General features: G+C 40.0%; 1 protein-coding gene across 1 annotated transcript; it reads left to right on the top strand.

The window, feature by feature from the left end:
- The first annotated feature begins 8,902 nt into the window (after positions 1-8,902).
- LOC121520748 (MICOS complex subunit MIC60-like) lies at positions 8,903-14,904 on the top strand. Its single transcript, XM_041804353.1, has 4 exons — positions 8,903-9,045; positions 9,342-9,597; positions 13,223-13,534; positions 13,755-14,904. Exons 3-4 carry the CDS (start codon positions 13,315-13,317, stop codon positions 14,036-14,038), a joined length of 504 nt encoding a protein of 167 aa, XP_041660287.1. The 5' UTR covers positions 8,903-9,045; positions 9,342-9,597; positions 13,223-13,314; the 3' UTR covers positions 14,039-14,904.
- The last annotated feature ends 2,454 nt before the right edge of the window (positions 14,905-17,358 follow it).

Raw genomic sequence — 17,358 nt, 5'->3', positions numbered from 1 at the left:
GGTTGATCAGAGAATGTCAACTGCTGCTGTCCTTAAAAAAAAGAGCAGTCCAAGGAATACTGAAGGGTTGAAGAGCAAGATTAATCAGATTAAACTAGAATCACTGCATGGTGGTTTACACTGATGTGACGTTTCCATTCACAGTGAAAGCGCAGTAGTGGGTCGAGAAGTCCGGGGTGTTTCATGTGGTAGAAATGTTGGAACCAAGAACTGAGGCCTGGTGAATTTTTACCTTTCACTCCTGACTGATAGTGAACATTTGTGCAAGATTTAAAGAAAATCCCTCAAAACATTCAGGAGATGTTGTATTCACTAGAAGTCAGGACTCCATACATGCCAGTCAACTTCTTCCAAACCGTGTCTTTATAGTCCTTGCTTTGAGCACTGAGGCACAGTCATGTTGGAATAAAAAAAATGTGTTTTCACCAAATCCCACTAACAACAGAAATCCTGAGTTTGAATCAAACATTTGAATCTTTTGGCAGCCCTCGTTCTAATCATCAGAGTTTGTGGTTCTTTCTGTTGTAGTGATGAGCTCAGTCTGTTCTCACATTCACACCTGTTTATGTGCTGCAGAGCTGTCAATCATCCTCAGAGGCCTCATCAGCGTGCAGCAGTGGCTGATGGGAGTTTAAGAGCTCCGTCTGATCGTCCTGGTTCGTCCTCACTTCTCGTCAGCTTCACCAGAGGAAACACAGAATGATTCTCCTGTCAGCTGTGGCTCTGTGCTGTGTGTGCTCAGGTCGGTGTTTTCAGCCAATCAGGATTAAATGACAGCTTCATAAAGTTACCTGTCAGAGCTGTTTGTTGTATTAAAGTCTGTCTAACCTCCATCTGTGTGTGTGTCTACAGCTTTGGTTACCATGGCAGCAGAGCTTCAACAGAGTTTATCACTGACCAGGAGAGTTGGAGAAAAAGTCTCCATCAGCTGTGGAGGCATCAACCAGTGTGAAGGAGATTATTTTTTCTGGTTCACGTTTGACAGCACCAAAATGTTTCGGTGGATTCTGCAGATTCAAAAGAGCACTGGTACCACAACAAAGTTTAATCATCCTCATAAAAATGATTTCTCAGCTGTGTTGAAACCAAACAGCTTTGACCTGCAGATCCAGAGTGTTAAACTCTCTCATTCAGACATCTACTATTGTAGATGTGCAAAAAGAGTCACCCACAGTGAGAAATGATCCCAGCAGACTGAACAAAAACCAGCAGATGAGCAGATAGAGCAGGAAACCACAGCGACGAGTGTTTCACCTCCTTTAAGAACAAAATGAACTGAAGAATTTAATTTACCTGGTGACAGCAATGATGAGTTATTCTGCTCAGAGATTTCATTGAGCTCATATTAATGTTCATTATTGTTTCTAAAAGGTAAAATGGATGGGGAAATAAAATAAATACCAAAAATGTATTTAATAAAAAGTCTAGAATAGTTAAATCATAATTGAGGCAACATGTTAAACTCTGTTCACTGAGGCCATGATAAAATGGGATAGATGGTGTAGATTACAGTAATAATACAGTAATACAGGGACGCTGTTTGCTAAAGTGAAGCCCTGAGCAGACTCTGAGGCCTTCTACACACCAGAACCACACAGAAACGTCACTATTGAAATCATACCTGAAATTATTTGTATGAAGCATAAACAGCTTTTTCCATGAGAAATATTTTCTCTGTGGGCGACCTCTCGGTGACCTCTAGGTGACCTGGCCAAGGACGTAGTTTAGGTGAGGACATGCTCTCACTAATATTCAAACAGAGGTAACATTAACCAAAGATAATCTGTCTGTGACTGAATTTTTTGAAAAATGACAGAAAATTTTGAGGATTCTGATTTAGACATTTAGACTGAGTGGAATAATGAGGACGGCTCTGCTTGTCAGCACACTGACACTCTGACCCCGTCCCACTGATGAGGGCGCTGACAGATTAACATTTACTACTCTAGAACTACTTGAACCAGAAACACTGTACAAATGAATAAAACAAAAATAATTGAAAATAAACATGCACACACTTACTTTGTGATAACTTTTTTTTTACAATAAATATGATATCTTTCCAATAAAGTATCACATTTTAAAAATTATCATGTCTTTACAGTAAATTGTCACATTGTTATGAAAAAAAACAAATTTTTGCAGTTAACTTTTTTTTGTTTTTACAATAAAATTATCAGATACATTTATCAATTTTGTTAACAGTTCAAAATAAAATTGTCATATTTTCCACAAAACAGTGATCATGTTTTTATAATAAATTAATTTCCAGTTTTAAAATACAGCAGTGAAGTTTCTACAAAAAAGTTTTTTTTACAAAAAATGTTTCACTTTTTGACAATAAAATGATCACTTTTTAAAAATAAACGTATCACGCTTTTACAATACAATTATCATGTTTTTGCAAATAACTATTGTGTCTTAAACTAACCTTGCTTTTTTACAGAATAATCACTTTTTACTAAAAAAATTCCACATTTTATAAAACATTAATGTCTTACAATAAAATCATAAATTTTAAATTATCACATTTTGACAAAAAAGTTCATGTTTTTTTTTAAGATAAACTTTCTGTGTTTTTATGCCAAAACCATCACATCTTTTATCAAGTCCTCACATTTTGACAGTAAAATTATCACAATTTTACAAAAATCTTTACATTTTTTACTATAAAGTTTTTTTTTCAGTTGAAATAGGTGTTCAGACCCCTGGGAAGCATTTGCCTGAACACCCTGGAGAGAGCACAAGAGAGAAAGGTAAGTGAAAGTTTCATCCCTGTGTAACACTTAAATTATTATACACACACACCACTGCACAGATAATATACACTGCATTCCACATTATTATGCGAGTGACATTTTTCTCTTATTTTCCTAAATATTAATGCAAATGACAGGGTATTTTTCAAGTCATCAGTCATTAGAGCATAAGTCAGATTTTTTAAACAAACTTCATAATAATAACCATTATCCTTTTAAAAATAAAGGTATTTTTCCTAGAATGAACAAGTCTGTGTACATTGATAGTGTGGTTGCAAGATGTGCAAAAGGTGCAAGAATGATGGCTAGACAGGACAGGAAGTGTAAGTGTAAGTGTAAAGTATGCAAGATGGGCAGATTTACATGAGGTGGATAAGATGATTTAGAACTTGTGAGTTTTTGGAGAGTTTCTGCTTGAATTTCTTTGCAGGATGTCAGAATATCCTCCCAGAGCTGCTGTTTTGATGTGAACTGCCTCCCACCCTCATAGATCTTTAGCTTGAGGATGCTCCAAAGGTTCTCAGTAGGGTTGAGGTCAGGGGGGATGGGGGCCACACCATGAGTTTCTCTCCTTTTATGCCCATAGCAGCCAATGACACAGAGGGATTCTTTGCAACATGAGATGGTACATACAGAGGGCACTGTTCTTCTTTTTTTTTTTTTACCATGGAAGAAAGTGGTCAGTCAGAAACTCTTTATACTTTGTCGAGGTCATTTTCACACCTTCAGGGACCCTAAGGGGGCCTACCAGCTCTCTCCTCATGAATCTGGCCCAAAACATGACTCCGCCCCCTCCTTGCTGACATCACAGCCTTGTTGGGACATGGTGGCCATCCACCAACCATCCACTACTCCTCCATCTGGACCATCCAGGGTTGCACAGCACTGACCAGTCAACATGACAGTTTGAAAATGAGTCTTCATGTATTTCTGGGCCCACTGCAAACATTTTTGCTTGTGAGCATTGAATCAGGCGGCTGAATAGTAGGTTTATACACAACTGCAAGCCTCTGGAGGATCCTACACCTTGAGGTTGGTGGGACTCCAGAGGCACCAGCAGCTTCAAATACCTGTTTTCTGCTTTGTAATTGCATTTTAGAATCTTCTCTCTTAACTTGATGAATTTGTCCGTCAGAAACCTTTCTCATTATGCCTTTATCTGCAGGAACCCATCTGTGCTCTGAATCAGCCACAAATTCCTTCACAGTACAATGATCATGATTAATTTTTCATGAAATATCGAATGCTTTCTTTCCTTGTCCAGGGCATTAAACTATTTGACACTTTTCGGCAGCAGAGAAATCTGTTTTCTTTCCCATATTGCTTGAAACCTGTGGCCTGCTTAATTATGTGGGACATGTGGAAAAGTGCATTTTGAGGTTTTTATTTAAAAAAAAAAAAAAAATGGTTATCATTATGAAGTTTGTTCAAAAACATTTGAATTATACTCTAACAGCTGATGACTTGAAAAATACTCTGATTGTCATTTGCATTAACATTTAGGAAAATAAGAGAAAAATATCATTTGCATAATAATGTGGAACGTGGTGTATTGCACATAACAACACCAGACTATCAGACCAAACGACACTCAATTAATTTTTCTGCTGGTAACATGATCTTTACCTTTTCATCCGGGGGACACAAACCACGTCCAATAATGCCAAAATGCTCAATAAATTCCCCTTCGTTACAGTCAGAATTATACATTTTTCCCATTATTTTATTTATTTTATTTATTTATTTTATTTATTTTGCACAATTATGAAATACACAAAAGCCAAAGATGACAAAGTATATGAGGTGCAGGGAGAGGCGAAAAGCCCAAAGGGCTTATTTGAAGCCTCCACCTATATTATTATAACGTGGTACTGATCACATTTTTCTTTAAGATGTAATATGCTTCAATAGTTTCCTATCAACATATATTGTATAATACCATGGCATGCATAAGCATGTTAAATAATAGATAATTAATCCTGAGGGAAATTCAAGGTATCCAGTGGCAGCTTACAACCACAAAACTAGACATCTCTTACATTTAAGGCCTCCCCTCATATTAACCAAAACAAAATGTAATCAAACATTAATCCAGAAGTGAAATCTTAACCAAATTAAAAAATAAGCTGTAATATCAATTAAAAATAATACTTATTCAAAAGTTAAATAGAAAATAAGAGAGTGAAAAATACAAAGCCTTTGCAGAAGAACACAAATTAGCCTAACCTTGCAAAGCAGATGGATACGCCCGTTTCCTTGACTTTCACTGGCAAATGCATCTTGTTAAGCACCCGTCTGAACTGTTTGGGCCCGGTTAGCCAGTGACAGGACCAATCAGCGACGAGGGGCAGTACACTCGGCTGTGTCGTTATGCAAACAAGCAGCAGCAAAAGCTGGTGCAGTTCTGGAGGAAGAGATTAGTGTGGATGCTGCTAAAGCACCAGTTTTATCAGAACTTGATGACATGTCTTCATGAAAAGAAGAACAAAGATCAGCAGTGAGTTTTTTTCTTTTCAAAAACGACAAAAGGCCAGTACTAACATGTCTGTAGTCGCCATGTTTCGTGTTAATCCTTGGTAGCAGCGCAAGTGCCGCTAGATAGCTGCTACGTCATGTGTTTTGTTGCTCTGTTTGGCCCGTGGAGATGTGGCAGACAGAACGTTCATCCAATCACACTCCAAGTTTTTTCAAATCCTCTGCCTTTTCTCAAACGTTTCCTATTGAAGCTTTCCCAGATGGATGTGTGAAACACATCCATCTGGCGTGTCAGGTTAAAATTAGCCTATTTACAATTTAAAATTAAAAAAAAAAATGTTTTAGCTTGTACAAGAACAAGAACTGTCCTCAAGTTACAGCTAAGTGAGAAGTGTTTGAAAGAGATAGAAAATATTTCAACATCTACAAGCTCTTATTAGGTATTTTTTCCTGAATGACCAAGTCTGTATACATTGACAGTGTGGTTGCCAGATGTGCAAAAGGTGCAAGAATGCTGGCTAGACAGGATAGGAAATGTAAAATATGCAAGAATTTGGGCAGGATAAGATGATTTAAGATGGATAGGTCAGTGACATCCCTGTCTGTGATATAGGAGGTTGTAGGCACAAGACCACTGGTGTGACTCCGGGCGGGACCGCTGCTGTACCAACGGCGTGGTTCTGCTCGGGATGGAAGCCCAGCTGCTGGAATTACGCCATAGGTGCAGGACTGTTGGTGAGACCTTGGCGGGACCACGGCTGTACCAATGATGAGTGGCTGTCGCCTTGGGTGGAGGTCCACTGCTGGGAATTACATTGTAAGCGCAAGACTGCTGGAGTGACTGAGGGCAGGACAGCTGCTGACTGACTGCAGGGCGCCACTTAGGGTGGCTGTCTATCTGCTTGATATTACACCAGAGGCTCGAGACCTCTCGTAATACTCTAGGTGGATCCACTGCTCTACAGGTTGTGCCAGGCCAAGGCTCAGGGTGGAGGTCCAGCTGCTGGGCAGCCTGTTGAAGGTACAGGACCGCTCATGATATTCCGTGCGGGACAGCTGCTGTACCAATGGTGGGGTGCCAATCAGGGTGGAGAGCAAGCTGCTGGGCTGTGTGCCATAGCATTGGACCACTGGAGTGACCCCGGGCGAGATTGCTGTCGTACCAATGGCGGGGTGCCGATCGGGGTGGAGGTCCGAATGCTGGGCTGTCTGTCATAGGCACAGGACCACTTGTGAGATTTTGAGCAGGAGCACTGCTGTACAGATTGCAGGGTGCTGCTCAGGGTGGAGGTCCAGCTGCTGGGTTTTTTGCTATTGGCGTGACATCTCTGTTAACACTCTGGAGAGGAGAACTACTGTATGGCTGCTGCATGGCCAAGGCTCGAGGCTCGAGGTCCAGCTACTGGTCTGTGTTTCGTAGGCACAGGAACGCTGGTGAGACTCTGGGTGGGACCACTGCTGTACCAGATGGGGGCGTCACTTAGGGTTGAGGACCAGCTGCTGGGCTGCGTACTGTGGCACGGGGCTGCTGGATTGACTCTGGGTTAAGGTAGCTGCTGTACCACTGGCAGGGCACGGTACAGGATGGAGATCCAGCTGCTGGGCTGCCTGTCGTAAGTGCAGACGGCTGGTGGAACTCTGTGCAGGACTGCTGCTGTACCGATCATAGTGTGCCACTCATGGTGGAGGTTCACCTGCTGGGCTGTATGCTGTAGGTGCGGGACTGCCTGTGAGACTCTGGGCGGGACCGCTACTGTACCAATTGCGGGGCACCACTTGGGGTGGAGGTCCAGCTGCTGGGCTTTACACCACAGGTGCTGACAGCTGGTGTGACCTGCTGGGACTGCTGATGTGTGGATGATGAGTGGCTGTCGCTCAGGGTGGAGGTCCAGCTGCTGGGCATTATGCCATGGGCGCAGAACTGCTCTTGAGACTCCAGGCAGGACCGCTGCTCTACTGAAACGGTGGCCACAGCTTGCGGAAGAGGTGCAGCTGTTGAGCTGAGTACTGTTGGCACGGGACGGCTGGAGTGACTCTGGGCAGGACCACGGCTGATGGAGGGTAAATACAGCTCAGAGCAGGATTCTCTCAGCTGGGCCCTGTGTTGCTGGAGTGCGACAGCAGGCAAGCCTGCTGCACCTGAGCCTGCCAGGTGGTAGCCAGGCCACTCATGCAGGCTAAACAGTGACCACAGACCGCCAGGTGGCAACCACATCACATCCAAGGGCAACAACAGCAGCCAAATGTCCAGTTATAAGCATTAGGTTGTACTACAACCTGAGTCTGCCATTGAAGTGCTCGCTGTGGTGACCAGATGAGCTGCGTTGGCGGAGCTAGCTGCAGATTAGCCGTATGGTGTGCAATCCTGACAAATGTGTGGGATGGGTTAGCGTGCTCCTGTGTTGTTGAGGACATCTTGGTGTGGCCAAATTCCAAAGTTTGGAGTACAGGAGGTGCTGGCTTCCAGTGGAAGGCAGGAAAATTGAATTGTCTCCGTCTCCTGCTGTATCACACATAAAAATAAACATAAAATTACAGTAGGTGTTTCACATCCAGCTCAGCAGTGGAACTGAGGGTCTTTTGAAAGTTTTAGATGGTTGAAGGAGCAAACACAGCTGTGTTAATTGTGACTGCCATTTTTAATTTTAGTCTAAGTGTTTGTCTTTAGATGAAGTGTTTTTTGATTTCAGACACATTTTTCTCTTTTCTACCCTTTTTAGTTTTAGTCTAGTTTCAGTCAACAAAACTCCAAAACACTTCAGTTTAAGTCCATTAAAAGTCCTCAGATTTTAGTTTTTACTTGTAGTCCAAGCATTTATTCTCTTGCCTGAATCTGGTACCAAAACATGGTCGTGTTTTCCATGCATTCTGCCAAACCTGGGGTCCCTGCTTTCTACAGCTGATAGGCAGAATGGCTACAGATTGTTTTTAGACAGATTAACCCATAGTGGAGAATTATTATGGATTTTCAATGTTTGACAACTTTAGTCTTTAGAAATTACATTTTAGTCTAGTTTTACTCAACTTGATGAAAACTTAACTTTCTTTTAGTCAGTTTTAGTCATAAAATATCTATTTTTTGCTAGTCTAGGTAGTCTAGTCTAGGCTTTTTCATGTATAAAAGGCTGTTGACAAACATTTTTAGTCATAGTTTTACGCATTATTATGTGTGCCCTGATTATCTTTGTTGTTTTAAAGCAAAAACCAAACTGATCTAAGCTCAGACCGACAGCAAGGAGCTGCTTTTTTACCGCTGACTTCCCTCTCTCTTTCTCCCTTTTGCTCTCTCTCTGTGATCAATAAACAAATTATAATCCATGCTCCTGCACTGTCAAAAAGAGATCATTTTCCTACACTGGAGTCAAAGATCAGTCTTCTGATGACTGATTTCACGATAATTTGACAGCAGTATGAGCGCATAAATATCGTGTCATCAATGTTTCAATCACAGTGAATGCTGAGTTTAGACCACAGAGTAGGAGGAATTCAGTCTGAGCAGAGGCAGGGATAAAACATATCCTCGCCCCAATCTTCAGAGGGGGGGAATCAGAACCAGAAGAGGGGAAATCCCCCTGGCAATTCACACCCCGACTTCCAGCGTTGCCAAGTCCCGCCCCAACTCACGTTTGATTGGCTAGTGACATTGGTTAGGTTGAGAGTGGTGGAAAGCCAGAGCTGTATACCACTGGTAGGCAAAGTCTTCCTCAAACATGATAAATCACTTCCAAAACAAATTCCCACGTCTGTTTATTTATTTTCCCTCTTCACCGCCTCACGCTGGAGATCAGCCACGCTGCTGGAGTTTAAACAGGTGAGAACGTTACACAAACTGTAGACACGGTCTCATAAATGATGGCTTTAATTTTAAATCACAGATATATATTTTTTTAATTATTATTTTGTCCATATTTGTGTGCACACCGCCACAAAGAATCATGGGTAAACTTTATTGTTAGTTCAACTTTACAACATTGGATTGTAAAAAAAACACACAAATGAACAAAGTAGCAGAAGTAAGGTGTGAACAGAACTCTGATTGAATTGGTCAAATTTATCTGAAGAGCACCAAGAATTTCAACCTGATACTTCACACCATCTCTCCTTCAGTTCAGCCTTTGTGGACTAAAGAAATGGAGCAACAGAACAGACATCACTGTTAAAGGAGAAAAACAACAGTAGAGAGAAGAACATTCATGTGAATATCAGAGAAACTGAAACCTTGGAGCTGAAGTCTGATCGTGGTTCAGAAGATGCCTCGTTCACCGGGACCAGGTTTTTGTTACGAGTTTTTTCACTGTGCTGGGCTGGTTTACAACCTACACCTACCTGATCTTTGGCTCAGGAACCAAACTGATTGTTTCAGGTAAGAATAAACATTTATTTCTCTCAGATATCTAAAATATGACATGAAATGTTTTTACTTTCCTCTGCTGAAGACCATAAATGTAGAAGTTTGTGTTTTTTAGTCAGTGGATATTTTTCCAGGCGTGCAGCTACAGAGACACAGGGAGGTTCATGTCTTCTAATGTTAAAATCTCACTTTTTGAGTTTTTATTGGTTTAAAGTGATTTATATAAATATGATTGTAGCAACATAGCAGACGTTCAGTTTTTGACCCAGTCTGATATTCAGTGACAAACCTTTATACTCAATATTTATCATGAATATTATAGTTATTTATATTTAAGAAATAAGAAATAAATTCTAAAATGTAAGTTGATATAAAACTGTCCTGAAACTGGAGAAATCAACCCAAAATATGTTTTTGAAGAAGTGAAAGATGTCTTTATGTTTGTGGTGATTCTACATTTTACATCAACAGGAAGGTCAAATATTAATATTTTAGGAAAAACAAGTAAAAATGTTTTAACCCTTTTGTTTTCTTTGTTTGAGCTTCATGTTTGTTGTCCTTGCAGGTCAAAAATGATCCAGTGTGGTTTACTTCATTATAAAGCAAATGTAGAATTTATCACCATTTCTGTTTAGACTTTTCATTTAGACTTTATTCCAAGTTATTCACAAAAACTTTAAACTTCTTTATATAATTTATAATCTCTTGAGTCTATGTACCTCTATGTTCTCAGTAACCTCCACCATATTTCTGTTACACATGAGGGAGCTGAGCAGCGCTGTTCATTGATTTAATAAATATTCTGGTAATATTCTTATTTGAAGTGAATAGTGTTGTAGAACTCAAGAACGGACTTGGTCTTAAAACCGGTCTTGTTCTTGAGACGGGTCTCAAGACCACATTTTTAATGTCTTGGTCTTGTCTCGGTCTCAGACTGGCCTGACTCTGGATTTTCCATCAAGCCTGGTCTAGACCAGCACTGATCAGCTATTCTTCCACTTCATTAATGTGATAATAAGGAGAAGCACTCGCTAAAACAACTAACAGCTTCACCTGCAAAAGCTCAGACATCAGTCCATCTTATTTCTAGTCATAAAAACCTCTGAACACTTACTTTAGGCCTCATTCACCTGACAAATCTAGATAAACATCTCATTTTCAGATATTTAAAATAATTCCAGACTTTTCAGTAGCTTTTAAATACATACAAGGATTTATTTTTTAAAGAAGTTGGTTGAACAAGTTTGTTAAGATTTGAGATTTTTGCATGTTGAGCTCTGAAAGAGTTGCAGACACCTTGTTTTGATCCGTCAAATTTATTAAAAAGAAAACTGAAATTAAAGAGAGAATGCTCTTTAACTGTCCAACCTTGTCATGGTTTTATTAAATTGATTTTTAAGGTCTTGGTCTTGACTCAGTCTCGACCCCAAAAGTCTTGGTCTGTCTGGCTCTGTCTGTCGGTCTGGGATAGTGTGTGTCTTCACAACAACACTAGGCAATAATGACAAATCATTTCTCTCCAGAATATAAACCTCAAATCACATACCATTTAAATAGACTGTTTTCTTCTTCAACTCCAGCATGAACTAAGGAACAAAAGTAAACAATAATAGAGGAAATAAAGGGCTGTGACACAGTTTTCTGGTGATTTGAGTTAAACTCAGAGATGGTCATGTGACTTGCTGCAGTTTTTAAGATGTTGATAGAGTTCTACAAGCAACATAAAAATAAAAATTCATTAAAGACAAGGTAAAAAAATAATCTTTTTGATGTAAAAAAAGGGATTTTTTAAGGAAAGGGTTAGCAACCAATATTCCCACAAAGCTTATAGGCCTCCAAACTCCCAGTCTCACTCAGTTAAATGCCAAAGCCATCAGACGCAATAACACAAGATTACACCCACCCACTACACCAGTACTTTACATTACTGCCTTCTGGACGCATATACAGGACATTTAGATACAACAGAGCACGGCTTAAAAACATTCTCATACCCTCCGCTATCACAGCACTAAACCAACAGAATGTGAATGACACCTGATTGTCCTCATTTATTTGGAATCATTGCTGGAACTGAATGCTATGTGCAGGGCTGGTTCTGTGCATATAGGCGATATAGGCGGTTGCCTAGGGTGCCACACTGAGTGGGGCGCTGTCATGAGCCCTGAACATTTTGAATAGTTCCACCAAATTTTAAGTTCACTGAGGGCACCAAAATGGCTAACCGGCCCTGGCTATGTGTTGTTGTGTCTTGTGATCGTTCGTCTTGTAATGCGTTCTCATACCTGTACAGAATCTGTGAAAATAAATTTCCCAGAGGGGACAATTAACTAACTTATAATTTTTTTTGTTTTTTTTTTTGTTTTAAGATTTATATTTGGGCTTTTTCATGCCTTTATTTGACAGAGGAAAGACAGTGGATAGATTCAGAAACAGGGAAGAGAGTGGGGAGAGACAGTAAAGGGCCACAGGCCGGATTTGAACCTGGGCCGCCCGCGTACATGGGTAGCGCCTTAAACCACTCAATCATCTGCGCTCCTGACTAACTTATGATTTAATTATAAATTTAAAAAATATATAACAATTACAAATGAAATTCTGTGGCTCTTTGGGAGTGAGGCAGTTGAATTGATAAGTCAACCACACACTGACTTGGCGCTGCCGCTGCATGGCTGGGGGTCTGTGGGCCACTGCTGACCACTCTCTGGCTCACCTATGTGACATCACCCACCCTTGGTCCATTCTTGGCACAAAAATAATGAAATAAGTTTGAATAAAAGTCAGAAAAACTTTCTACAGTACGATACGTGTGTAGTTATGTGTATATGTGTGTATGGACACATATGTATGGTACATGTATGTATGTGGACATGCACACATTAATACATAATTGATATTATTTTGATTATTTAGTTCATCATTTATTTACTTTTAGTTCCTTTCTACTATCATTGTTATTAGGTTTGTTATTTTGTTTTTTGTTTTTTTTTAAATGTAATTAGGGGTCTATTAAGTACCCCCCCACCCCCCCCCCCACCCCTTTCATATTAGGACAACTATGATTTCTTTACATTCATATTATTATTATATTATTCATATAAAGTTTGGAATGATATTTACTAAAAAGCCAGGACACCTCAAGGAAAAATAGCCAAATGTCCTAAGTCCACCATAGCCTCCTACAATCCTGTTTGAAACACTGAAATCATTCCTGATAAAACTTTTACTGTAAAAACCATACATTATCTGAATTTTATAGACCTTTAGGGGCCAGATTTAAAACTCTGGGGTCCTGATACGGCCCCCGAACCACCAGTTAATGATCACTGCTCTCTATGATTCAAATGATAAAGGTGTGCTGTGAAGAAATCACTGATTAATGAAAGGACGTAGATGAAATCTAAAATAACCTATCAAATCCTATTTTATAATATCAAATGAATTTTCAGGAATTTGGGAATTGTGTAATAAAATATGATTAAAAATACACTAAAATAACTCTATATGTTATTTTCTAATTGTATTATATCCTGTTGTGTCAATCATGTTTATGATTGTAGAGAAGACTTTTTAAAGTGTAACTGATGTTAATAAATGAGGTTGTTTGTGTGATTGACTCCTCCTTGTCGTCTTAAAGATAATCAGGTGGTTCAGCCCGAGGTGAGCATCTACCCTGCAGCATCCAGATCCCCGCCGGAGAAGCGCTCCCTACTGTGCGTGTCCTCGGCCATGTTTCCTCCTGTGGTCAGATTCTTCTGGAGTAGACGACCAAAGAAGAGCGGACGTCCAGAAGACCTGCCCTCCTCTGACAGACAGCAGCTGAAGCTTACAGAGTCTGGATGTACGGCCTCCATCTTAGCGGTGGATCAGAGAGAGAGCGACTTGTATAAATACAGCTGCTATGTGCAGCACGAGGGAGGGGGGGCAGTGAAGACTCTGGCTCCAACAGGTCATGAAGGCTGGGAGACTCTGGGCAGTTCTGAAGGCTCATATATGCTCCCTGTATGGATGGAGATAGATCTTTGATTGATGTAGAGTACCGACTGAAGGCTTTGTCCATATCAGTACCAACATAGAGCATAAATGAGCCTTTACTCTGCTTCATTTAATGATTCTGTCAAAGAGAGAAACAAACTGATAACTGACGTGTCTTTACTTTTCTGTTACAGAATTTCCAACGTTTCTAGAACCTTCAACATCACTGCCAACATCTCCTCCAACATCTCCTCCAACATCCTCTCCACCGTCACCTTCACCATCACTTTCACCAGCTCCTCCATCTCCATCACTTCCTCCATCCCCGTCTCCGTCTGTGTCTGTGTACAAGCTGAGGCTGCTCCTGCTGCTCTACACGCTGCTGATAGTGAAGAGTCTGGTCTACTGCTGTGGACTCTTCCTGATGACCGTCCTCAGGAACAAGAGACTGTCCACAGACTGCAGACAGGCTGGGTGACTGTAACCATCATCATCTCATCAGTTCATCTCATTGACTACTAATACTTATTGTCAATGATGACATTATCTAAATAAAAGTAGTCTGACGACATTTGGTGGAAACATTTTACAACAAGGTTCACAACACTTGGTACAGCTAACAGGAAACCAGTGATTAACTCCTCGCTGTGATGCTCAACTTTAGAGCAACAAACACAAAATGAACATTTTAACACTTATTGAAAAAGTGTACAGGAAGATACTTAAAATAAATTACAAATATAAAAAAGCAGTATCAAATAGGTCATAAAAGGTGAGAAAAATCAATAAATTGATAAGTTCATTGTGTGTATTTTCCAGCAGGTTGTTCCTCTTCAACAGTGTTGATGTAAAGTTGTACGCCGATGATTCTCTTGTTTAAAACTGTAAAAATAAAAATGTTACACAGCAGCTTCATCAGAGGATGAACACTGAATGTTCACAATAATAGCCTGTGTTTCTATTATTTTATTTTATTTTATAGATCATGTTTGCTTTGGTTTCAGGTGTGATGTCAAATGTACAGTTTTTCTGCTTTTATTGAAACCATGTGTAAATATTTCTATACAGAATCAGAAACAGCAAAATAAAATGATTAAAGAAATTATTTTAAAAATTGTAATATTATGAAGTAACATAGCCGCACTTTAGAATTAAATTTCTAATTTGAATTTTGTTTTTAAAAATGAAGAAAAAGCAATGATATAACATATTTTAATGTTTTTTTTAAATGCATGTTTAAGTGTCATCCTTTCAAAATAAAAGTCTGTTATAAAGTTAATGAGGGTAATGATAAATCTGTGTAAATGTCATCTTACTCCTTTTCAAACATGTACCATTCATTTCATATTGGATAAGCTGATAGTGTGAATAGGTTTACTTTATTATTGTTTTGAATGAGTTTTTATGATCATTTTCATGACTCCAATATCTGACTGAAATAAAGATGAATTTCAAAGTATCAGAGCAGACTGAAGGTGTTTGTCTCAGCTCAGAGCTCATCATGAAACAGTTTCTCTAAGAGGTTTAAAACTGAAGATCAAACCTGAGAAAGAAGTCAGAACAAACTCAACTTCCTGTTGATTCAAAGGCTGTAACTGTCACTGTGTGATGAAGGAGAAAAACCTCAGGTAACGGTGAGGAGGAGTCAGAGAGAGGAAACCACAGAGCTGCTGCAGACCACACGTGATGCTGAGAGTTTAATAAGTCCTAATAACCAAGCACAACATTAACAGGCCTGCTGAAGACATGATTTTATATACAGAATGATCATTATTTCAGCTGCACTGAGGACACAGAGGGCTGGAGTTAATCCTAGCTGTCATTGGATGAGAGGTGGGGTACAACATGGACTGTCACCAGTCAATCACAGGGCTTTCATGTAGAGATAAACAACCAGGCACTCTCACACCTATGGGCAATTTAGAGTCATGAGTTAACCCAACCTGGAGTACTCAGAGAGAAGTCATGCATGCACAGGGAGAAGATGCAAACTCTGTAGAGAAAGACCCTGTCCAACCAGGACTGGAACATTCCTGCTGTGAGGCAGCAGCACTAACCACTTGAGCACCATGCAGCCCTCAATGGGGGCCAGGGAGAGGAAAAGATGTGTTTGGAGCAGTTAGCTGTGCAGACACTTGAGGGCAGCAGAGGGAAGGTTGTCATCTACACTGAACACAACATGGTCCTGTTATATACACCAGTGGTTCTCAACTGGTGGGTCTGGACGCAAGAGTGGGTCATGAAGCTGTTTTCAGTGGGTCACGGATGCATGCCTGTGCAGAAAACTCGTGCCAAATCGTCTATGAGACTCTATAACATGCATGTTTTGTCCTGTTTCATTGTTTTGTTAACCCCTTTGTACTGTCTAAAGCCCAAGCTCTACTATTTTTTATTAAATCTGATTGAACCAAAAAAATTTCCAACATTTTGGTTGCAATTCTTCTTCAGGAGTTGATAGTGGTTCCAGTGACTCAACCAGTTGAAAACCACTGATAGAGTCTTTAATATGAGGAGGAACTGCAGCAAACATCTTAAGAATATTTGAATTATACTGTTAATCAGATTAAATGAGAACTACTGCCTGGTGTTTGTACATTGCTGTGAAGTTTCCATTCACAGTGTAACCTCAGTAGTGGGTCGAGACGTCTGTGGTGATTTCTGTGGTAGAAATGTTATAACTAAGGGCTGACCATGAGGCCTGGAGAATTTTTACCTTTGACCATTAGAATCTAATCTGTTCACTCCTGACTGATAGTGAACATTTGTGCAAAGTTTGAACTAAATAACTCAAAACATTCAGGAGATATTGCATTCACAAGTGAGGGATGTACACAAGCTTTGACATTCAAAATCTAATCAGTTCTTTCTGAATCCTTCAAGCCCTGAGCTGATTTATAACCATTCTGTCTCTCCTGGACTTTTTGTCTTTAAAAGCTTAAACACATCAACCCTGTGATGCACAGTCAAGCTCTAAACATCCTTGTTTTCAGGACAGCTGGGCTTTAAGAATATGTGTGCTGCAGTAATGACCATGTATTTAAAAAAAAGTTCTGGGACTGTACAGACAAAAGAAAAAGCTTAATGATAAAGAATTTATAAACAGTCTTGTTCTTCTTTGTATTGGCTCTATTTGTGCCATTAGTCAAAGCTGTTCCTGTCTGCAGAGACACAGAGGGACACATCACAGGCTCTCTGTCTCTCTTTCTCTCCATTATGAGCTTTTCAGGCCGTCTCCTGATATGATGGATAGCATTAGACACTAACGATTATAAATGGTTTAAAAATGTATAAAAAGATGTTCAGTATCAGAGTTACTGTTGTGGATTTCATCTATAAAGTCCCAGGTAAGTCTTTCAAGCTCCAGGCTGGCTAGAAAAGCCTCCATAAGAGCTACAAAGGCATGGATGGTGTCACTGAAACGTTCAACCAGCAGGCTGCAAGAGGGGAGAAAAGTGGCAACGATTTATGGTTCAAAAATTATTTAACTTGTCTCTTCTCATCGTATACAACAATATTGGTCTGTCTTCAATCAGGGCAGTTAGAGGAAAATCACAGAGTTCTTGAAGATGTTAAAGAGGGCCAACACTGCAAGAGATTGACCGAACACCCAATGACCTTGACCTCTGACCTACAGAAGAGTTCATCCATGTGTGGAGGTAAACGTGGGCAACGTCCAAAGAAAATGCACGTTTGAGATACTGCATTCACAAGCAAGGGATGAACACAAGCCCCATGACCTTTGACCTTTGACTGCATATGTAAAAGATGCTTTAGTGAACATGTGTGTCAAGTGAGACA

Source organism: Cheilinus undulatus, linkage group 13, assembly GCF_018320785.1.
Source record: "Cheilinus undulatus linkage group 13, ASM1832078v1, whole genome shotgun sequence".
NCBI lineage: Eukaryota > Metazoa > Chordata > Actinopteri > Labriformes > Labridae > Cheilinus > Cheilinus undulatus.
This window is presented reverse-complemented; position numbering and strand designations above follow the sequence as displayed.